Genomic DNA, 23,825 nt, shown 5'->3' with positions numbered 1-23,825 from the left:
TTGCACAGATATTAAAAAAATGTAATTATAATATTTTTACTATGTCAAAAAAATTACTAAATAATTTATATAAGTTATTGGTTGGTTTACTTGAGAATAATGCGTATAGTAATAATTAAGAGTATAATTGAAAAATGAGAATGACGTATTTTTATTTTTATTTTTTTGCTTTTACCATCGGTTTAATCTGGTTCGAAGGTCAGTTCTGGCATCAAACGGTTCTAGCTCTCTCCCGATCGCAGTTGCGAGGGATCAAACTGTGGTCATTCTAAACAATGCCCCCGAGACACTTGTTAAGCATACCAAAAAAAGAAATAAAAGATATAATTAATGTTGATAAAATAACTTTTTACACTTTTAAGATATTGAATGCACAAGTTTTAAGGAGAAATTCTTAGGTGAGTCCTCACCTAAGCATTAATGATTAGGCACAACCAATCACATAATTATAACTCATTAAATAATTACATATAATTAATAGTGTAGTAATTAATAAAATCAAATCTCTATAACCAAAAAAAAAAAATTAACAAAACTAAATCTCTATAAATAAGGAAAAAAAAAATACATGTGCACTTTATAATTTATTTTCACGCTCATTTTTTTTTTCTTCTTTACATACTAAGCTTTCTTTTAATTTCCTTTTACTTACTTGAAAATAATAAAATATTTTTTTTACTAAAATTAAATATTTTTTATGGCACTATATTAATAAGATAATTCAACCGTTAATTTTACTAAGTTTGTTTATCAATTATTCACTATTTTTTTATCCAACAAATTCATAATAGTTTGGAGTTTTGGACGGTCCCTAAGTTTTTTAAAAGTACAAAAATAATAATGAATAAAAATAAGGTATATTTTTTATTAGTACCGAATTTGTATTATTATTTATTGGACACCGCTATTTCATACGGAAAATTCTTTAAAATATAAATTATGTAATTATAAGTTATAGTATCAAAATATGATAAGGCATTATACTTAACATGACAATGTATTAATCATCGAAGTGTTCACATAAAAATAATTGAAACATGGAAATTAAAAACAAAAAGAGAGAACTTAGAAGAAAAAAAAAAGAGCAATTAGAAAGAAAAAAAATTAATAAAATGCACAACACATGTTTTTTTATAACTTTTTTTTTCTTTCCTTATTTATAGAGATTTGATTTTAGTTGTTTCTCTATTAATTATTGGTAATTATTTAATATATTAATGAGTTGTAATTATGTGATTGGTTGTGCCTAATCATTAATGCTTAGGTGAGGACTCACCTAAGAATTTCTCAGTTTGAAGATAAAATTGACTTATTAATATGTTTAGGATTTTCCTTATTTTAAAACAAAATTTTGTCTTAAGAAATAATGATATATTCATATCATTATAAGACTTAGAAGAAGTGTAATTTGGGATGGAATAGTACTGAACAAAATTACTCGCACGACGTGAGGACTGGATGTAAGATTAAGGGTGAACCAGTATAATTGTTTGATTCTCCCCCTTTCTCTCTTTAATTTATGCAGACACCATACACACAACCCACTTTTATTTGTTTGCATTTACACGAGAACGTTCTCATATTTTATTTTATCTTATCTCCTTATTAACAAGAATATTATGAGAACGAATGGACATTTGCTCTTGAACTTTTGTTGAATATATAACCTTGTTAATTTATCCAAGTATACACTTGAGATCATTTTATGGAGTGCAAGATTAAATTTTAAAAGGGTCACAATTCAAACTCCTCTTTCTTGTGACTATTTATTTCACTTCAAGTAATTGTCGTAAGTGGAAGGTATTTAGAGTTGATCTTGCATACCTGATGTAGCCTTTTGCAGCCTTATATAAGGAAATATCTAGGATTGTAATTTGTAAAGACCCCATAATGTTTTGCCCCCCTATGATTGTGACAAGTGTTGTATGATGGTAGGATGGCCATGTCAAATGGTCCACGTGTCCATGTGAAGTGATAATCACATGCAATTAGGGTGTGTCCATCATATGGTCCGTGTTACTATTGTGTGGGTTGGGTGATCGAGTCCAACACGCGAATGGGCCCTTTGCCTATTTGAGAACATTTTTTTTTGATAGGGTTGATCTTCTTACTATAATTGAACAAGTTTTTCTTTTTATTACTCTTTCGAAGACTTCTGATATGAGATAAAAAAAACCCTAATAGAGCACCAATAGGATAGAAGACCTTATGTACCAATAGGACAGAAGACCTTATTGGTGCTAATTAGAATAAATGATTAGAATGAAATAATCAAGTATGTAAGATGATCCACATAAGAACATATCAGTAGTTTGTCCTATTGGTGTTAATTAGAAGAAATAATTATGTACCTCATTCTAATCATTTCTTACGTTTATATGATATAAATATATCATTATTGGTACTTAACTACATATTTAGTCTCTTACGTTTATTTCTTTAAGTCTTATCGTTGTATTTCTTAAGTCTTGTAATGATATGAATATATCATTATCTTGCTTGTCCCTTTCTCTCTCTCACTATGTTCATAAGAAAATTTCTCAAAACCTTCTTTACAAAACATATGATTCAATTCTGTCGTACATTCTTTACATAGCTACTGGTGCAAACACTTGTTTTCTACAAGTCTTGCTTTATATTTCTCCACCTTTCCATCCATTTCCTTTTATATTTTGTCTTATAAATTCATTATTTCATTCTAATAATTAGCACTAATAGGACAGAAGACCTTATGTACCTCATTCTATGACATCATACCATGTTCTTGTTCATTATATTCCTATTCACCACGAAGACATTTGTAACATTTTCACTTTCAGGGGATAATGATATGATTGATTTTAGACACTAATTTTCATTTCAGGTGATAAAATAACAAACTGAGGTCTATTGTTGATGAAATGGTTGAAATTTTAACATATCTATGATCTAAGATTTGTTATGCTTGTACATCATTAACAATTCAGCTTACATAATTCCTCCAGTAAAATAAATTGCTGACAAGGGAATTGAATCCAAGATCATTTGATTTACCTCACAATCAGTCAATTTTTCATTAGATAGATAAGCCCCAAACAATTTTTTGGGGTCAATAATTTGCTATAATGAAAATTTCAATTTGCAAACCACCCACATTATAAACTGGGTTGGAAAAGAATGAAAATTCCTGAAAACTTATCTTGACATGAGAAAAACTGAAAAAGAAGAAGAAAAAAAATGCACAAATCTTTATGACCAAAATGAAAATCAAATTATAGCTTTCTCTGTTGATTTTGTTCAGGTGCTGCTGCTGTCCAATATTTCTTCACTGCTATTAGTATTTTTTCTCTTTGGTGTGGTCCTTTTTCATGGTCTGCAATTCTAGCATCCCATTGCATTGCATCTACAACTCTCTTTACCTTTAACAACACATCCACATCGTCGCGCAATATCACACTCCCTTGTGGCCTCAAAATCCTATCCATCTCAAGAAGAATGTCCTCTATATTACATCTGTCACACATTAATTTGATGCATTAGAATTTTCTCATATTATATGATTTGATATGTCCTTATAAAACTATTTTACATTGACGATGTAATTTACCTGTTTTCGTATAGGCTAAAAACAGAATCGGCATGTATGAAGTCATAAGTTCGAGGGTAAGTGGACATGGCTTCACACCTGAATAGAGACAAAAGTAGTTAGTAATCATACATTAACTACCATGTTATGAAATGTGTAAAGCAGCAAAGATTTTGTTTAGGATTTAGAAAACAAGAGTATCTTACACAATTTTTTTCTATGGTAAAGAACAAAATTAGGTAACACTTATAGAAAACTACTATTAGTGGGAAGTCCTAGAAAAAAAATATAAAGCGAGTATACCTTTAAAAGTGCACAATTATAAAGGTACTCAACTCTCAATTTTAGTGACCTAAGATTAGGACAGGATGCACTTTAAATTTAATTAATGGTGGATACAACACTTATAATATCCTCACTTTTAATTTTGCCTTTTGCAAAAAATGAAGAAAAAAGAGCCATGCAGCAAATCTACTAATTAAGCAATCAAAAAGCTACTTTCTACTAACTAATCATACAATTGTTTACTCTTATTACTTTAAAATTGGTTGGTTACTTGGTTAAGAACCGTTCTTATCATTCACATCACAAAATGTCAAAATCTAATTAAAAATTACTAATGAAGATAGCCTAATAAGCGAACGAAAGAAAGACGTACCAGTTCTGATATGTTCCAATCAATCCGCGTTCAAAAACGACACCAAGTGTGTTAATCTCAGCCTCGACCGGAACAACATTCATGACCCAAACAGGATCATCTATCATTGCAGCTGCAAAGCCTCCCAAGTAAGCATTCATATCAAGCAAATTACGGAATCTCCCGGGCTCTGCTAGCTGATAATCAATTGTCTTGTAATATGCAACTCTCTTCTTCCATAATTCAGTATTTTCATTGAACATCTCAGCTGTGATTCCTTTCAAACTTCCACTGCTAATCCTTGGTGGAATTGACGTTAGTCTCTCAGGCCAATTAGATAATCTTCCACCACTAATATCTTTTATGTCAGTTACCTCAGGTAGTGGTGTCAAGCATGTATCCATTTTGGTGTACCTAAAAGAAGGAGAAAAAAATGTTCAAGAAAAGGAATGGTACCAAAGAGAAAAGGGTGCATAAAAAAATAAATAGATTATTTCATCAGAATGGTCCAAAAAGAATCTCCACTTTTGAAAAGGTGCATAAAACAAAGAAATAGATTATACAACTCAAACTCTTTATCATCTGTGTGGTTTTGGTATCACTACCAAACTCTCTTTGGCAGCAAGCATAATTTGCTTTTTTTAATTTTTTTTCTCTGAAAAGAGAAACTGCAAAAGCAAAATCAGTAGCACCAGGAACTATAAGTGACTCAATGTGACATTATCCAAAAAATTATCCATGGTAGTATTATCAATGTGAGTGATGAGCGACATATAAAAAATGCCGCGACCGCGACATCAAATTTTTATGTCTCTAGAAATATGATCTAGATTAAGTCCATATCAAGTCATTTGACTATAATTCTCTACAATAGTGAAGATCACGACGGGACCGCAACAGTGGTGACCATAATTCAATATATTGAAGACATTAATTAATTAATTAATAATTTAAGTAAAAAAGAAAAAAGACGACATATTACCATGCTGAGTCAGGATCCTCTGCTCTACAAAAAGGTCTATTCTTGAAGACCTTTCTTGTAATTTTGCAATGTATATGATTAGTAGGTTTTTGCCATATTGCAATGTCACCCTTCTGTACAAATTTTTTCCAACATAGACTCTTAGCCACTCTCTCAATTGAATTCTGTTCTTCATTTAGACTCTCCCTAGTTCTCTCCCATCCTTTCCAATGGGTCTCCCAGTTTATTGGTGGCCCTGATAGAATCCAATACCCTCCAGGACGTAGCACTCTATCAACTTCAGCCAAATAAATTCCCTCTACAAATACAACAAACCAAAATTTATAACTTTCTGTCCGATATGAAGTGTCGGTGCTAGATAGATATGAATGTGAATGATCATAATTATGGATATTTACCATTTTGACCCCAAGGAATGAGGCAACGTGAACAATGAGCCATGTCAAAGGATCTTGAAGGGTAAGGAAGCCTAATTGAGGCAATAACACCAATCAAAGCTGGAACTCCTCGTTCAAGAGCAAATTGAACTTGAGCTTCATGTGTATCTCTTGGTGCAAATGACACTGCTATTATGTTACGTGGCAAAAGATAAGCTCCCCAACTTGCAACCTGATTAATCCAAATGAAATAATTAACTTATGCTAAGTAAATTGGTTTCCAATGCATAAACACATTATTCCATTTTCATATGATACCAAAAATTGTGCACATGTGACTACTACACACATAGCCACAACATGAAGTAACTTAGAAATCAGGACAAAAATACATGATAGAGACTTCTCAACAAACTGTAACTTCAAAATACGTATATTAATCGTTATGATTAGCTCCAGGTTAATTAATAATACAATATAATGTTCAAGTAATACATAGTCTAATCAAGTCTTTAAGTAAGCGATTTTTTTACCCTTTTTTTATCTTTAGTCAACATGAAACTTTACTTCAGTTTGAAGAATTTAAGAAAATTGTGTTACAAACTAGCTTTATAGTCTATAGTTCTAAAGTGTCCCTATTTTTTTCTATTTTCTCTCCACGAAGAGGACAAATTAAACCAATATACCTTAACTAACTATATTTCAACCAATTTCAAACCGTCCATGTTCATTGAATTATGACATATCCACTTATAATTTTAGTTTCTACGAAAATTTCGTCATGACTTTAGGATAAGATAGCCAACTCAATCACAATAATAATACACTAATAAACAGTATTAAAATATTGACATATAGAGAACATGATTGACGACGTATTTACATAATTAGAAAATATTTAAAAAAGTCAAATGTAGAAAATTATAATATAATTATAGAAGAAAAAATACAAAACTGGATAGAACATGCTAAAATATAAAATTAATCAGTCTTCTTTTCCATCTGTTACGCACAATGATTACCAAAATTACATGCAATTTTTATTTCACAAACTTACCAAAATTTAATATATTAATATATTTTTTTTCCATTAAAAAACGATTCCTCAAAGCATCTAAGCAAAGAGTATACCAATAAAATATACAATATTTATTGATTTAGATTCCCAATTAACCTACATTCCTTCTGATTTCTCAAACGTTCTAAATCAAGACAAAATCATAAATTATTACCAAAACTAAAATCTATCTAAAAAAAATAAAAAATCATAAAATTGGTAATTGGCTCCAACCTTTCTATAGGGACCAATCACACATTCCTACTCGGTTCATTATTCTATGAATGTTGTTGAACCACCCGGGTCAATAACATTGAAAAATACTACTGTCTTATGCATGCATAGTAAGAGAAAGAAACCGGTTCAAGAAAACCGGTTCAAGAAAAACGTACCCCACAACCGGTATCTAAAGCGGTTCGAATGGATCCATCTTTAAGGTTGATGAGTTTTCCGATATCATCAATGTACGCACCAGCGCCACGTGGAAACATGGTCCCACCACCAGGAAATCTGAACCGGTCACCTTCGAAATGAACCCAATTCTGGTTTTTTTTCTCAATAGTCAATTCTTTATGTGGCACATTAGCATACCAAGCCCAATCACGGCTCTCCGGCCACCGTGGCGGAACACGGTAACCAAACGGCGCCGGAATACGACACCGGAGAATCTCGTTTTTTTCCGGACAGTGTCTCTCACGATAGACTAAATTCTCCCGTGGGAATTTCAGCGACCTCTGCACATCCTCACAGGGAGTGTACTCCGAGAGTGAAACATCGCATACCGGAGCGTGATTTACACGCGCTGTGGTTTGTTCCGGTATGTCGACGTGGTGGTGTGCTGAGAAATCGAGAGCGGTGGAAGGGGTGGATGTTGAGGTGAAATTGGTTTGTGGGCAATTAGGACGGATGATGGTGGTGGTGGCGGTGGAGTATTGATTTTTGGCGGCGGAGGTGATGGTGGTGGTGGAGTTTTGCCAGAGACCAAGAAAGTAAAAGAAAGTGCAGAGGAAGATGGTGAAGGTGAGAAAGTAGAGTCTTGGGAATGGTTTATTGGGTTTCTTGGAGGTGCAATTCTGAAAAAGAATTGATAAAAATGATGAAGAATTGGCCATTGAGATGATGAGAAAAAGAGAGAAAGAAAAGGGTGGGAGAGAGAGTTACTATCACATATGAAATGAAACCATGGAGTACGTTACATTTTCATGAGGGTGACGCGCTTATATTATTATTATGGGGAGAGAGAGAGAGAGAGAGAGAGAGAGAGAGAGAGAGAGAGAGAGAGAGAGAGAGAGAGAGAGAGAGAGAGAGAGAGAGAAGTTTTGTTTGGACAGAGGTGTGTCAGAAAATAGACGGCTTGTTCTATTGTTAACGACACAAGCAAGTAGAATAGAAGAAGTGTTTCTCCAACTCTTTATTCTCATTCTCTTTGCAGATTTTTTTTTAGTTGGAGTTGGGGGAGTACTGTAATTCTAGAATTTCCTGTTGTTTAAATTAAAATTAAATAAAGTTTTTTTTTACGCAAAAAATAAATAAAGATAGATTTTCAAAAAACAAAAACATAAAAATAGTTTGAGTGACTTTAACTCAATTCATAGGTAAGGGCTCCTCAGGTGCTAGCCTCTCGAGCTACACTTATACAATCAGACCAAACATACTGTGATTCGTCTAGCTGGGTGGTACCTTTTGGAATAGATTCCACCCAGACTTACTATAAAAAATTTTTTGTTTATTTAAGGGGGGAGCTAGGCCTTACAACACACACTGTTGACCGCTCCTCAATTCTGACTTTGGGAGCGAGAGTAGGGGTGCGCCGCCGACGAATAATAGGTACCCTACACCCCAGATAGAGTTACTGAGTCGTGTAATAGGCGACCATTTCGCACGGTTCGGGGGCACTTGAAAATAGGTTATGCGAATAGATAAAATTTTATGTTAATTTATAAGTTTTCACTAACAAAAATTGTATTTTTATAAGTTATTTGCTCATAAACTACCTTAAAAAGTTTATAATAATGCATAAAACTTGTTTATTTACCTAAGCTGTTTTGCATAAGCTCAAAAATAAGTCAATCCAAACGGACCTTATATATGTTGAGGTTGGAGTTCGAACTCTAGACACCTCACTTATTCTTATGGGTGAAATTTTTATAACTACTAGACTACTTGACAAAAAAAAAACATAAAAAATAAGAGATTTAAACTTCTTAAACAAGTGATTTCGAGTTCGGTCGTTGACTCTTACAATTTGCATATGAAATAAATTTAGTTGGAGAAGAAAAGTTCAAGTTTTTTTTTACCAAAAAAAGTTCACGATATTAATTTTTATGCAGTGATGGTGTAGAATTTTTTATTTATTTAGGTGTTTAAATTATTCAAAATAAATATTTGTATGTATCTTGCAAAAAAAATATATTTGTATGTAGTTACTATTTAGTTAGAGGACATAAACTAAGAGCATTATAAAATATTATATTTTCTCCGTCATAAAATATAAGAGATAGTTTGACTAATTCACGTATGCCAACGCACAATTTTGATCACTAATATCTTTAATTTTCTATTAGTAAAAATTATAAAAAAAAAAATGAATGACACAAGACGAAAGAATAAACAAATATGTCACCGATTTTGACCCCCATTTTAAAGATTACATTTCAGATTAAGAGAAAATCGCAGAACCAAAGGGAACATGGGTAATTTTGCATTTTCTCTAGTATTTTCTTTTAATATTTAAAATAATATCTACTAATAATAATAACCTAATATAATAAAATTCATTACTACCTCAAAAAAATTCATTACTTACAAATTTACTAATTTATCCACTTTAGTTTTAATCACATTCCAAATTTTATATCTTCATTGTAATTTCACTAAAAAAAAATATAAGATAAATACATGAAAATAAGAGAATATGCTTAAAAATTGGAATAAAACAAATCATACATATGAACAAAATAGAACAACAAAAGAGATGATTACTATCAATTCAACAATCTTAATGTAAAAATATTTTTTAAAAAAATATGAAAAGAATATAAGATAAATTAAATAAAAAGATGATACACATCTTTTACTGGTAAAAGGAAGGTTGAGTTGCTCTAAAGCCTTCATTGTGATGATGTGGCACCTCTAATAAAATTGCTTACAAAAGGATATATCAATACTAAAAAATGAAAAATTAAATTAAAAGGGACCAACTAAAATTAAATACTCCTAAAACAAAACGGAAAATTTTCATATAATTTATGATTGTGTTAATCCTCTAGAACTTGAAAGAGCACAACTTTTCATATATAAAAAACGTTTACAAAATTAAACATATTTGTAGTTGAGTAGTATCCTGTATAAATGTGCAATAACCTATCCACTTTCTCACATCATGCAATTGTAATACTCATTTTGTGTGTTCATTCTTAATCTATCAACCTCTTTGTACTGAAATGTGTTTCTTGCTCAAAGGAACTTCAACAAGCTAAGTATCATCGTTTCAAATTCTCATTTTTTTGCGTTATGAGTTTATTTTAAAGATTACATAAATTCATTAGTGTGTGTTTCTATATACATATAGTTACATTCCCAAGCATGCGACTCAATGTTTAAGAAATTGATATACATAGGTATGAAATAATTGTCTTTCATTTAAGTTTGTAAATTATAATTGTTTGATTGCTCTTATGATCTTATAAGACATCATATCTAATAACTTTTTTAATTATCTCTATCTTTTTTCAGGTTGAAAATTGTCATTTAGTCTTTTGTTCCACAGTTGCAAGCTTTAAGTAATTGTTAGAATATTGTATTTATTTTCAACTTTCAAATCTATTTATCTATCTTCTATCTATTAAGCAAGCATTGTGATGATTTGACACCTCTAAAAAATTTCATGCAACTTCTTATTCTAGGTGAATAAATAAATAATATAACTTTTACAATTCTACAACTTTCTATCTATCTATCTATTTATCTATCTATCTATCTATCTATCTATCTATCTATAATAAAAAAAATTGATTTTGGATCATCATCGCTTTATTCAAACAACTATTTGATGATACTCTTAAAAATTTTCATTGGCTTTTCTTATAGGATTGAAGCTGAAGTCACTATATATTTAGATTAACCAAATCTTTTTCCATTATTTTATTTCATAATATTGTGGATATTACATTGTATATGTGCTACAACTTTCCGGTAAAAAAAAAGTGCTAAAACTACAACCGTCTTTATGTTCTACATCTTTCATTCATAATCATTATGAATTATGTCTTCTAATAATTGTGGATTACGTTTTTCTATAATGGAGTTATGTGTGCGGTCAAAATCAACATGCATTTTTTGGAGCTAGATATATGACCAATAACATGTATGTGACGGTTCGTCTTCAACAAGCTGTGTATTTTACTCTTGGTTATTTTGAAGCCTCCAAATTTTTGCTTATGTAGCATGCTTTAGAGAAAATTTTCTCTAGCTATATATAAACATTACTCTAAAATTTATTTTGTGTCCATTTCATCATCCAAATCATTGGTCTTGAGACTAAGATAAATTATATCTAGGCAGATTATAATGGGTTTAAAACAAATGCAAATATTGTAAAAAATAAAATGCAAGTAACATAATATTACGTTTATATATGGTATATTATATCTATGCATACCTTGAAAGTATTGGAAATTAATAAGTAACAAATAATGTAAATTAATGGTGCTAAAATAAAAAAAGAGGATCAAAATTATAAAAGAAAAAAAATGAAAATACGTCACTAAAGTATGTATATATAAATTTTATGTATGCTCAACATAAAAAATATACTATGTATATATAATGACATTTACTATTCTTATTCATTATTCAAAGGTTACATATTATTCACCTTCTATTAGAATGAAATAACTTTTTGCATTGAATACCTTATGGGTTGATGGTTACATTTCAAGTATTGGTTTTTGTGGTAGTTGATGAATCAATCTCTTGAATATCAGTTATGTTATTCAATGATTAAAAAATTATATTAGTTTACATATATGTCTTTTATTGTTTATAAATTTCAATTTTTTATTTTTTATACGTTCTCAAAATCTTTCAAGACATCAACTCTAATAATTTTCATGTGTAACCAGGTTACTGGATTTATAAATTGTATCCTTTATATTGCTTTTATGATCTTACAAGACTACAATTCGATCTAATAATTTTTTGTGCATAATATTTTGAGAATATGATTTAAGAGTACTGCTCTATATTATCAAAAAAAAAGTACTCCTCTATAAAAAAAGAGTATTGCATTCTAATAAGCACTACTAAACTATACTGAAAACCCGAATAAAAATTATTCAATAGCAAAAGACAAAAAAAAAATGAGGGGACAAAAAAAATCATTAAAAAAAAATGAAAGATAAAAAAAATGAATTAAGCATAGTAAAAAGAAGATAAATAAAACCGCTAGCTAAAAACATTATGAAAATTTTTGACCAATAAAATATGGGATATAAATATTCTACCAGGTGAATGTTTGAGAAGAAACTTCAATAGAAACAATTTATTATCAGAACAAGAATCGTCTTTTTTATAAATCTGAGAGACCTTAAATTGTGTGAAGGGGTAGAGTAAATAGTTATAATTTTTCAAGATTAAGATGAAAAATCATCAACTATATAAATTGTTGATGCTCATACGTCAAAATAAATTTTAGAAATTGTAGAAACTGTAGATATTAAAACATAATTACATGCAAAATAATAAGGTGATTTAGATAATCTCATTCTTTACATATAGTGTGTGCATGTGATCTGAAATTCACTAAAAATTCCAAAATTATTGATTTGATTTAAATAATAATGCAAATATTTAAATAAAATAAGTACATATTCTATAAAGTGTTAAAAAAATGTTTAAGTTACGGCTCAAAATAAAATAGTGAGATGTTTGTAAGAAAAATATAACATTTTTTTAAGCAAATAATAAGATGACATGTGAAATTCTTCTAAAATAATAAACTTTCTTTACCTGAGCCAAATAACTAAGCCTAAATTCATATATATGAAATCATCATCCAAACTTATATATTGGCAACAAAAAATATTCACATTTATAACAAAAATAAACTAAGATCTTATAAAGAAAATCAACATCCAAACTAAGATCTTATTGGAAAAAAAATACATAAAAAATAAAAACAAAGTGGTACATGTGACTATACAGTTGCAATTCATATAAAGAAAACTAAGATCTTATACGATTACACTATTAAAATAAAATATGATTCTAAAATATTATAAGAGATCTATTACATTAAATTATAAACAAAACTACGATATAAATTAATGAAAAATCTCATATTTCTAAACAACTTTTTTTTTATAATTTATACTTATATACTAATATTAAATATAATCATATTTTAAATTAATGTCTATCTTTTAACTATATATGATTATACTTATCACAATTATTATTTTTTATTTATAAAAATATTTTAATTATATATTTTAATCGAACCCGTGCAACGCACGGGTTTATCCCTAGTAAAAATAACAACGAAAGAGATAAATACGATCAACTCAACAATTTTACTATTTTTTTTATAAAAAAAATACAATAAAAATTCTTAAAATCTATACCTACATATAAAGAGGATACAAGAACTTTTGGTGTGGACTTTTTATAATACCAACAATACCCTTAACTTTTTTTTTAGCAGCAAAATTTTTTTATTAACAAACTCACTATAACATAATTTTTTTTTTATATAAGTTTGCATAATAGACACAGACTGGCGCGAAACGCGTCTGTCTGGCCGCTAGTCCATATCTATACTTCCATATAAAGAGGATACAAAAGTTTTTGGTGTGAACATTTCATAATACCAACAATACCCTTTATTTTTTTTAGCAACAAAAAACTTTTATTAACAAACCCACCATAACATAAGGCATTTTTTTTAGCTGCAAAAAACTTTTATTAACAAAGTCACCATAACAAATAAGACATGCTTCTTTTTTTCCACATAAATTTGCATAATAGAGAGTTAGAGTTAGACACAGACATGCGTTTGTACGAATAAAATAGATCATATGAATATAGAAATAAGAATAAAATAGTCAATTCTATAAAAAAAAAAAGAGAATAAAATAGTCAATAAAAAAATATATAAAAAGTTCAGTAAAAACAAATTATAGAAAACATATTCTATACTTCCATATAAAGAGGATGCAAAAGTTTTTGGTGTGGACATTTCATAATACCAACAATACCCTTTATTTTTTTTTAGCAACAAAAAACTTTTATTAACAAACCCACCATAACATAATGCATTTTTTTTAGCTGCAAAAATCTTTTATTAACAAAGTCACCATAACAAATAAGACATGCTTCTTTTTTTCCACACAAGTTTGCATAATAGAGAGTTAGACAGAGACATGCGTTTGTAAGAATAAAATAGATCATATGAATATAGAAATAAGAATAAAATAGTCAATTCTATAAATAAAAAAAAGAAGAGAGAATAAAATAGTCAATAAAAAAATTATAAAAAGTTCAGTAAAAACAAATTATAGAAAACATATAATCAATAAAGCGATCATATTTTTTTTGTAAGGATAAAAAGATTATATATGAATATATGCTTAAAAATATGAACAAAACAAAAACAATAAAAAGATTATAGAATATAGAAAGAATAAAATAAATATAAATAGCTTCAAAATAAGAACCACATCTTTAACTAGCTCTAATATTTTCATATATGTATCCACATGTATCGATCATATTATTATGAATGAAATGCTAAACATGTTTAAATAATAAATTATTATTTTTTTAACAAGTGTCGACCACTTATACATAAAAATTATTTTAACAATAGTTTCACACATATTTTAATAATATTTTATAACAAATTTTTAACAAGCACACTAGTGATTAAAATAGCTAAAAACACTTTAATTTTATCATATTATTTATAGTAGGCAATTTGCCGTCGTATGCCATTATAATTTGGATGTTGTCAGCTTGTTCGCAATTTCATCCTTTTACGTTTTTAGTGATGTTGAATATGTGATTGTATTTGATGTATTGTATCAATTTGAATTTTGAATAAATGAATATCATTTTGTCTTTGTAAAAAAAAAAAAAACTAAAAATAGTAATTGTTAAAATAGCCAAAGGAAAAATAGCAAACCAAAATCTTAATCCTAAAAATCAATCTAATATCTTTCAGACATGTCATCCAATGGGAAAATAACACTAGTGAGTAAGAGAGTTCTTGAATCTGTTTAACTTCCTACTATCTTGCATAAGTACTCTTGCCTTTTCCTTTCCTGTCAAATTACCAAGATAGTAGGATTAGGAATTTGCCTTTTCTTTACTTATTGGATCATGCAAACAAACATGGAAAATCATTTATCTTATTTCTTACTTGCAGAGTCCTTCCACACACACACAGACACTTACATTTTCAGATATATAATGCATGTAAGAGTTCAAAACTGATAATCCATGAAACTAATTACTGATACAGCAACCAAAGGAAACATAGGAATGACACATAAACTTAACTTGAAAAATGACTCATTAATCTGTTCTCACTTCAATCTTTCATTCATTCAATTATTGTTTTGTTTAAAATATTTGGATGACAAACACAAATAATGAACAAGAGAGATTGAATTTCCTTTTAGCAGAATCATCTTCTAGTTGATTGATAATAATATGAAAATAGTAACAAATTCATTAAAACCAGGGGAGTGTCAAGTCGGTCACAAGAGCAAATAAATAGTCATTCAAATATACAATTAACTTAAACAATCATATCATATACACTAAGAATAATCACATAATCAATTATAATGAAAACAACATATACAAATGAACATAAATTCAAATTCAAACAAGTAAACCATGGAAGAGGAACTTACTTTCAAAAAGTTGAAACTAAGCTTTCAACAAAATCCATGGCCATGTACCAGCAAGTTATATTACTAGTACTACAACCACTAGTAGTAATTCTAGCTGCAGTAAATTTTGTTTGCTCTACTCTGTTATCACTCAAATTATAGAGAATTGCATTGGAATCTCCAATGCTCGTAAGCGCCAGTGTATCACCATTCTCAGAAAGAAACAACGGCACCAATTCAAAATAATGCATCATCCTAGGCTTACTAAAGTTGCACTCTACTTGAAGATTATGAAAACTAATTTTAAGAAATTGAGTCCAAGAATCTTCAACCCCAAATTTCTTCATTTGCCATATAACAAAATCAGTTTCTTTGTAAGAATAAGAAAAACAAAGGCAGCCCCCTAACACACTAACGGTTGGCGTTCCTGACAGAACTCCATCAACACGACGAGGTAGCATATACTGATTATATGTCTCTGTCCCTAAATCAAGTGAAACAATAAGAAATTGCCCAACTGTAATATCCTTATAGTTATACTCATTGATATTGTGAATAGCCAACCAGTTAAGGCTACCACACAAATATACACAACCAATAGCAGCATGTTCATGATAATTAAAATGAAGATGAACAGGAACAGCAGGTAAACCTTCAATATCTCTCCAAACATTATCACCGAAACTGAGAATTCTCACATTGCTTTTCTGATTATGGTAACGGAATGCCACCACCTTATATTTTCCGGTTGAATTGTCATAACCAAACTTAAAGTCGAAAACATAAAAACCACGAAAATACCCAAATTGTGGAGATATTGTCCTAGTGGCCGGGTTCCACAAACGGAGCCAGAACTCTTTATTAAACTGATCATCAATGTAAGAATAATGAGACAAACAGATCAATCCATTGCAGGTACCAACTATATGTGAACATTCTTTGTCTTCCAAAGAATAGTAAGGATCGACGGAAAGGTTGAATGACCGGTTCTCAATGAAGCGAGATATGGGGTATGGAATGACACTGTAATAATATCCAAGAGTACGTGGTACATGGTACGTTGTTAGTGTAAAGAGTGGATTTCTTGTTGGTGATCTCTTGAGGTGCAATTTCACAAAAGTGGGATCGTAAATTACAGTTTTCCAAGACTTGCAAACAGACCTGAATCGGACAAGAGATTTTACCGGAAGATAGGAAAGTAACTCGACGATGAGATCATGAGGGAGGACCACCGTAGACGGCAGAGTGATACATTTCTTTTCTTCTTTGCCAATTGCATATTCATATTTGTTTGAACAAATGCAGCGCAAATCTGTTTAAGTACCAAAACAACCCGGTCACTTCACCTTACAGAAAAGTTGGGAGCCAGGGACTACTATTTTATAACCAAATTTTCTCTCAAATGTTTACGTATGGGCGATGTGGGACTCCTTGAAAAAAAAAAAAAAACTAGCGCAGTTTTGCTCTACTAACTAACTGGTTGGACTACCTTAATCAACTTGAGTTCTTTTTACTCTTTGAAGTTCATATACACTACTTATTTACGTTTATTTTAGGTTTTAATTTGATCTCTTAGTATTAAAAAATATTAATTTAGTCCCTTAAGTTTATTTTAGGTTTCAGTTAGTCCTTTCCGTTAGTTTTGTCACTAACACCGTTTGAACAGTACACGTGTCGATGTGTCCAAGTGCCACGTGTCAGTCAACATATTTAAATTGGCTGCCACATGTGACAAAATTGACGAAAATGACTAATTTGAAACTTAAAATAAACGTAAGGGACCAAATAGGTAGTTTTACACAATACACTTAAAACTTGAAAAATATATTATATTAAAATAAAAATAATTTTTAAAATAAAATAAAATTTCAACATATACAATTTTTTTTTATAGAGTCAGAATATACAAATTAATTTAACAATAATGTATAAAAGATATATTACATTCTTTTTTTTTAAAAACAAGAAAGATATATTACATTAATAAATTTAAATTATTATTTTAAATATTTTTTTTAAGCAAAAAATTATTATTAATTAAGAATGTATTTTATGTCATTTTACTTTTATCAGCTAAGTTGAATCGCTAATTTTATCTAACACCACATAATGTTATCGACCAGAAGCTATAAGCTATCAAACAGAGCCTTAATATTTTTTTATGTTTGGGCTCGATTTAATATTATTATTATTTTTTACCTTTTCAAAAAATAAGTAAATTAATGTAATATTCATTTGAGACATAAAATAAACTAAATAAACTCAAATTTTTTTATAATAAAATATTTTTTATGATAAACCTCTAAATTTCTTATATATAATTTTTTTTCATAGAAACTTTGTGTTTTTTTTTTTATAATTTCATAGAAACTTTCTTATAATATTGATACAGTACTATATTTATTTTATATTTTTTTGGTCATATTGTGTTGAGAATTTATTTATTAAAACAAAATTTTAGAATATCCAATAGAAGAAGTATACACATTAATATTTATTTTTTTAAAAAAATTCGTCCAGTTTTAAGCGTTCTCTTCTTGTGCGATTTACTCTGCCTTATACTTCTAGGGTTTCGCTCCTTCCAGGGGGACGTGTCTTCCTCTACTCATCAAAGGTATTTTTTTCGATCTTATCCACAATTCTTCTTTAACATCTTTCATTATTATTACTTCAATTTTAATTGTTCTTCACAAATTTCGCCTCTTAATTCAATTTCCCCTTCTTTTAATGGCGAGGTTTGTTAACCCAATTATCTGAATTTCATGACCCGTTTATCTCAATTCCTTTGGTTTTTGTTTTTATGTTTGAATTTGTTTGGCTATTTGCTTGATTGATCATGTTTGAGGCGATTAAAGTAATTTTTTTTTTTTTGTGTGTCATGATTTGATTGGCCTAATTCGTGTTTTCTTTTCTTTTCCCATTCTCTGTAATGTAACCCCGTTACTTTGAAATTATATATCTGAGGAATAAGAAAAATGAAGTAAAAAATCACTTTTTTTAATGCATGGATTGTTGTTTCAATTTTGGTTTTATATAGATAAGTTAAAAAATGTTATAAAATAAGACTTTTTTTTTATATAGATATATTTGGATCTTCTGTTTCACTTTGAAGTTTATGCCGACTGTTGCAGTTAACCTTTTTCATTCAAATATGTTTTTCAGGTTTTAGAAGATAACCTAGTTTTGTTTATTCACCAAATTCCAAGTCAATGATGGACCATCGCAATGATTTTTCGAACTGGCTCGATCCTGATACATCTCTCAAAATTTTCAAGTGTCTGGATGATCCAGCAGATCTAGTCCGTGTCAGCTGTGTCTCGCGAACTTGGAGAGACTTTGGTGAGTTATATCTGTATTCTGTATTTTATTTTTATCCCCAAGTCTCATGAGATGTTCAAGTTTAGATCCTCGGTGGCATACATTTTACATTTCATTATACTTTGATAGGACTCGATCTCGATTACTACTGAACATTGATCAATAAAATAAAACAGTAGAATATAGTAGTGAATAGAAATTCTTATTACTGGAAATAGCTAGAGTTCATGTGGGATCTAGCTCACAATACAAACAGAAGACTAAAATGAAAGGAAATAAGCTGTAAATGATAAAGGAGGTACTTCGAGAGGCCTTAGCTCTCCTAGGGTAAAATTCACCACTCAAATCATGCATAAAAACAATGGCAGAGAACATTCTGCTATTTAATCAATCAGATACGGATCTATTTTCTCTTCCCTCGCCGAATAAGGAAACATTCCTATAATGGTATGATTAGCTATATCCTTCTGCCCAAGTTTCCTTTTATAAAATATGTCATAACTATCATACTTCTGATCTTATCCTTTTAGAATCGTGCTCCCTTTGCTATAGTTTGTTTTTATGAGTATCCAACTTTTTGCATAATTTATAGTAAAGCACTGTTTTGGTCCCTCTAAGATGCACTCACTTTCATTTTCGACCTTATAGAATGGTGACCTTCTAAGCTTGGTCCTTATTTAATTTTTATTAAATTTGTAGCACTAATAAAAAAAATTCTTGCACATAGTTCTAGTACCTACTAAAAATAAAATTGTGTAATTATCATTGAACTCTTAAATTTTTGAATGATTTTTTATAGGCATGTTTAAAATATCATATAAAGTTGATTTACTAAAATTTAGAATTGTTTATCATGATATGAATTTTTTAAACGGTAAAGTTCAAGATAAAAATAACGAAAATCATGACCTAAAATTCAAATTTTGAGCTCGTTTTATCTAGAGGAACTTTTTATGATGTTCTAAATCTAAACATATCTGGGAAAAATTCATTCAAAAATACAAGTTGTCTTAAATATTAGGGACCAAAACCGAGTGCATGATAATTTTCCAGGGACTAAAAGTTTAATAAAAATTAAGGACTAAACTTAGAAGGTCACCATTTTGTAGGGTCCAAAAACATATTTAACCCTTTAAATTACTGAGATAAACATTTCATGAATGTATGTATTTATACCAATTTTGAGTACATATGCATGTAACCAAGTAAATGTGATGTAGACATGAAGGCTGAAGGCTAACTCAGGCATAAGGCCACTGTTTAACAAGAATAAATATAAATATGTGACATACCTGCACATGCTGTGCTAAGTGAAATTTAATATCTCAACAAACTACTTCTTTAGAAGCCACTACGGCTAACTTTAAAAAAAGTGCCAATTTTAAAATAAATGATAATTTGATCATTTTGATGTCTTAAGTAGGGACTATAGACATTGTCAGTATATCGTTTAGTATGCTTGGCTGGAAAGTAATGATAAGATTTTTGCATGAATTATCTTTGATCTTGATATGGGATAGGATCAAGTATTGGCTTCCCTTTGATGTATTATGTTAGCAACCCTTGATGCTTATGAATTGGGTTTGGAAGGTGAGCTATATTGGTCTTGTTTTCTTGTATATTCTAAATTTTATTTTTTGTTCGTTTCCTGTAAAAGAAACCTATCAAATGAAAGAATAAGTTCATTCCAGTGGATACTGCCAGTCACAACTCACAACTGGATTTCTCGTTCTCAACAGATACAAATTTCAATTGAAAATATTTATTGCAATGATTAACTGATATTATGGTTTGCAGTGGTTGAAAATGGCCTTTCTAAGCAGTTGTGCTTGAGAATGTTTCCTCAATTATCTAGAGTTGCCTGCGTTGTTGAACTGAACCAGAATGGAGTGAAGGGACATGCAGAGGTTGGATCTAGCCGTTCTATGGAATCTCTAGCTCTATGGAAAGATCATAGAGTCTTTAGTTATTTTGCTAGATTCTGCTTATCTCCTATTGCTATGGATTGCATAGCTAAAGCAATTTGTGCTTCTAGCACTGATAATTTCCCTCAGGAGAGCATTGATCAAACTCTAGAGGAAAGAGACAATATTGCTGGTAGATTTTCCTATTGGTCAAGTAGTGGACAAAGTAATCCCAATGTGCCTGAGACATTAACGTACCAGTTGGCCTCTCAAATATGTATTATCAAAGAAATCAATATTCAGCCTTTCCAAGGTGATATTTGAAATCTTCATAAACTATGTGTTCGACTAATTTATTTTACCTTTCTATGCTTTTTTGCTGACATTGTTTTTGTTAACTGTCCAGCTCACTTTCAGATGGGGTCACCTATATATTCAGCAAAATCTGTTAGGTTTAAAATGGGTCATCTTAAAGCCTCTTTAAATGATTTATCTGATGAAATGTTTGTATGGACCTATACATCACCGGAATTTCCCATGGCTCAGGTTTGTAACTTATATCTAAGCTAGTTTCTGTGCTTGTTTTCATTGAATAATTTCTTTTACATTGATTTCCTGAAGCTTGATACCAAAAACTAGACATGCTTTGCTATTAAAGGATGCCCTGCTATATAAATATTGTAAGTAAATTGAAAAATAACTTTGTTGGATGATCAGAAAACGTATTACCCTCCATAGTACTCCCCCCGTCCCACAATATAAGCCACTCTAGCAAGAAAAAATTGTCTCATTTTATAATATCAATCAAGTATTTGTTTTTCTGATTCCCTAACTATTTATCATTCTCTCTTTTTGCAATTTTCCAGTACTATTACTGAAGGGCAATTTTGTAAATTAATTCACAATTTTTCTTTTCCATTCAGAATTAAAGGATACCCTAACTATTTAACCCATGTGCCAAAGTGACATATATTTTTGGATGGACGGAGTAGAATGACCTAGCTTGATGTTGCTGAGAAAAATTAAATGAAAGCTGCATGACTAAATAATAACTCCAATGTTCAAATAATGTTGCTTGAGTAACTCCCGACTCATGTTTTTAACAACGGAAACTGTTTTATGTTTTTCTGAAAATGATTCCTTGTGAACAGGAAAACCGGCTACAAAAGTTCATGCTTCCAGAACCTGTACTCTGTATTGGTGGTATCTTGCAGGTTGAGCTTTTGGAAAGGGTACAGAGGCAAGAAATGGATGGCTTATTGTACATTTGGTGCGTTTCTTCATTGGTAAACTTGTGTGTTGAGGTTTTATTAAAATTGTTGTCAGATTAGTTGTAGCATCCTAAATAAATTCACAACAAGCCTTTATGCAGTGCTTGGTTTTAACTCCAATTTAATATTATTGCGTGCACAAATAATGTTAACTTGAGTAGTATTGCTGAAAAGTGTTGCATTCCATACTGATTGTCCCTTCTATTTCGAAGCTAATCCTTTTGTCAACTTTAGGAATTATAAAAAAAAAACTTATATATTCCTTGGTTTTTATACTTATAAAGCAACTCACTTTGGTCCATATATTCCTTGGTTTGTATACTTATAAAGCCTTTATGCAGATTTTTCACTACTTTAACTTTTCTTCATTTGTGCTCAGTACGACATCTACCTACTCCCCACCTTGAGCTATTGGTGCCTCTCATTACTGTAATCAGAATCATTTCAATACCAACAGGATTATGAAACTATATCTTTCGTTCTCCTTTTTCTTTCATCTTTATTGAATTTTCCCTGTCTGTTCCATTTTATACTTATAATTTCATTTGTAGTGTCCCTAAGAAAGGGATACACTTTGATTTGACTGAAAAGGGGCATGTCAAACACTACCTAAGCATTGCATAAATATAATATTTTAGATATTTGTGCAATGTTCCTGACTTAGACAATTGTGAATGCAGTGTTTCTCATGTTCAAGCTCAGGGGATCCAGTTGTCACCAGCATTCACTGTTGATATTCTTGGACCCTCAGGAATGTTTGTGTTGAAGAGAGACCATCGGGCTAACTGTCAACCCTCAGCGACTTCTGAAGATGAGTCTGGAGAAATTACAACCGATGGAGATTTCCAACAGATTGTGGATATATTGCGGGGACATGCGATGGGTATAGGAGCTGTGGATGGCTGGGATGAGGAAGAATATGAAGTTGATGATTTTGTTGAAGATGATGATGTCTTGTGATCTTTGCTGGCACAAACTGCGACAATTCCTCCTCCCCAAACCAATAAAGGAGACAAGAAAAATTTAAGATTATTCTCGTGAGGAGTCATTTTAATGAATCCAGTTTCGCTGTATACCCTTTGTTTAACCTTAAGTTCAGGTTTTTCTGTGATTTTACTACTTACTTGATTCCTAGTATCTTATTATGGTCTTTGATGTGGGACAAGTATTACATTGTAAGTTGTTTAAATTAAATTCATATGCTGTATTTGTATCAATCCCTGAAACTTGAGTATTACATTGTAAGTATTAATATGGACCCTATTTTTTGTGTTCCACCCATGGTCCTCTTTACCTAACTGTCTGTAGCAGGTCACTTTTAAGTTCTGTACTAGTCTTAAATTAATTAATTTAGTTATTTGTTGGATTCTGAAATCCGAATGGAAGAAACTTAAACAATAATTACACATGTCAGATATTCCTCTTGGACTCCTTGATGAGGAACGACATACATGACAAAAGAATCATCCCCATGTTCATATCTTTCTCTCTACAGTTTTTGTTTTGTTTTGGAATTAGGGAATCTATTTTCTCTGTCACTATACTGTTGATCAAATAAAATTTTATGTTAGTAGAAAATTTCTTTAATTTGATTGCAAGGATGAATCAATGTTAGGAAATTTGTAGATCTGAACTTTTTAAATTCAACTACGCGGACGCCAAACTCAGTACAAATAGAATTGGGAATAGAAATATGTCTTACATTTTACAACAGGATTTGAAATTGGCAAATCAATGCACTAGACAGTTAGTTTGGAATAAAGCAGAAGATAAAGTTTGACTTTTTTTTTTTTCTCAACTTAAAAAAGGTGACCTGC

General features: G+C 30.2%; 3 protein-coding genes across 5 annotated transcripts; 1 reads left to right on the top strand and 2 right to left on the bottom strand.

The window, feature by feature from the left end:
- Nucleotides 1-2,997: 2,997 nt before the first annotated feature.
- LOC123891223 (probable methyltransferase PMT15) lies at nucleotides 2,998-8,078 on the bottom strand. Its single transcript, XM_045941071.1, has 6 exons — nucleotides 7,011-8,078; nucleotides 5,583-5,793; nucleotides 5,185-5,482; nucleotides 4,224-4,616; nucleotides 3,587-3,664; nucleotides 2,998-3,492 (listed from the first exon to the last, which is right to left on the bottom strand). The coding sequence occupies exons 1-6, from the start codon at nucleotides 7,728-7,730 to the stop codon at nucleotides 3,252-3,254; spliced, it is 1,941 nt and encodes a 646-aa protein (XP_045797027.1). The 5' UTR covers nucleotides 7,731-8,078; the 3' UTR covers nucleotides 2,998-3,251.
- Nucleotides 8,079-15,538: 7,460 nt separating this feature from the next.
- Nucleotides 15,539-18,003, bottom strand: LOC123891853 (F-box/kelch-repeat protein At3g23880-like). Its single transcript, XM_045941735.1, has 2 exons — nucleotides 18,000-18,003; nucleotides 15,539-16,827 (listed from the first exon to the last, which is right to left on the bottom strand). The coding sequence occupies exons 1-2, from the start codon at nucleotides 18,001-18,003 to the stop codon at nucleotides 15,539-15,541; spliced, it is 1,293 nt and encodes a 430-aa protein (XP_045797691.1).
- Nucleotides 17,984-23,301, top strand: LOC123888624 (F-box protein At4g00755-like). Of its 3 annotated transcripts, none has more exons than XM_045937712.1 (6): nucleotides 17,984-18,129; nucleotides 18,678-18,854; nucleotides 20,631-21,050; nucleotides 21,144-21,283; nucleotides 21,889-22,007; nucleotides 22,689-23,301. In XM_045937712.1, exons 2-6 carry the CDS (start codon nucleotides 18,725-18,727, stop codon nucleotides 22,966-22,968), a joined length of 1,089 nt encoding a protein of 362 aa, XP_045793668.1. In that variant the 5' UTR covers nucleotides 17,984-18,129; nucleotides 18,678-18,724; the 3' UTR covers nucleotides 22,969-23,301. The 3 variants fall into 3 exon arrangements, with proteins under 3 accessions (XP_045793668.1, XP_045793670.1, XP_045793669.1); XM_045937714.1 differs by having other exon boundaries at nucleotides 18,001-18,129; nucleotides 21,889-22,023; nucleotides 22,689-22,884; XM_045937713.1 differs by lacking the exon at nucleotides 17,984-18,129 and adding an exon at nucleotides 18,180-18,250.
- Nucleotides 23,302-23,825: the final 524 nt, after the last annotated feature.

This window comes from Trifolium pratense, linkage group LG6 (genome assembly GCF_020283565.1).
Source record: "Trifolium pratense cultivar HEN17-A07 linkage group LG6, ARS_RC_1.1, whole genome shotgun sequence".
Classification (NCBI taxonomy): domain Eukaryota; kingdom Viridiplantae; phylum Streptophyta; class Magnoliopsida; order Fabales; family Fabaceae; genus Trifolium; species Trifolium pratense.
Note: the sequence above shows the minus strand (reverse complement) of the source record. Positions and strands in the feature narration are given on the sequence as shown.

Coding starts and splice junctions, on each gene's coding strand:
- LOC123888624 (XM_045937712.1), top strand. CDS start 18,725: ATGATGGACCATCGCAATGATTTTTCGAACTGGCTCGATCCTGATACA. Junction 18,855..20,630: donor GCGAACTTGGAGAGACTTTG/GTGAGTTATATC, acceptor TATGGTTTGCAG/TGGTTGAAAATGGCCTTTCT. Junction 21,051..21,143: donor CAATATTCAGCCTTTCCAAG/GTGATATTTGAA, acceptor TTAACTGTCCAG/CTCACTTTCAGATGGGGTCA.
- LOC123891223 (XM_045941071.1), bottom strand. CDS start 7,730: ATGGCCAATTCTTCATCATTTTTATCAATTCTTTTTCAGAATTGCACC. Junction 5,794..7,010: donor CTTTAGATACCGGTTGTGGG/GTACGTTTTTCT, acceptor TGGATTAATCAG/GTTGCAAGTTGGGGAGCTTA. Junction 3,665..4,223: donor ATTGGAACATATCAGAACTG/GTACGTCTTTCT, acceptor GTCTCTATTCAG/GTGTGAAGCCATGTCCACTT.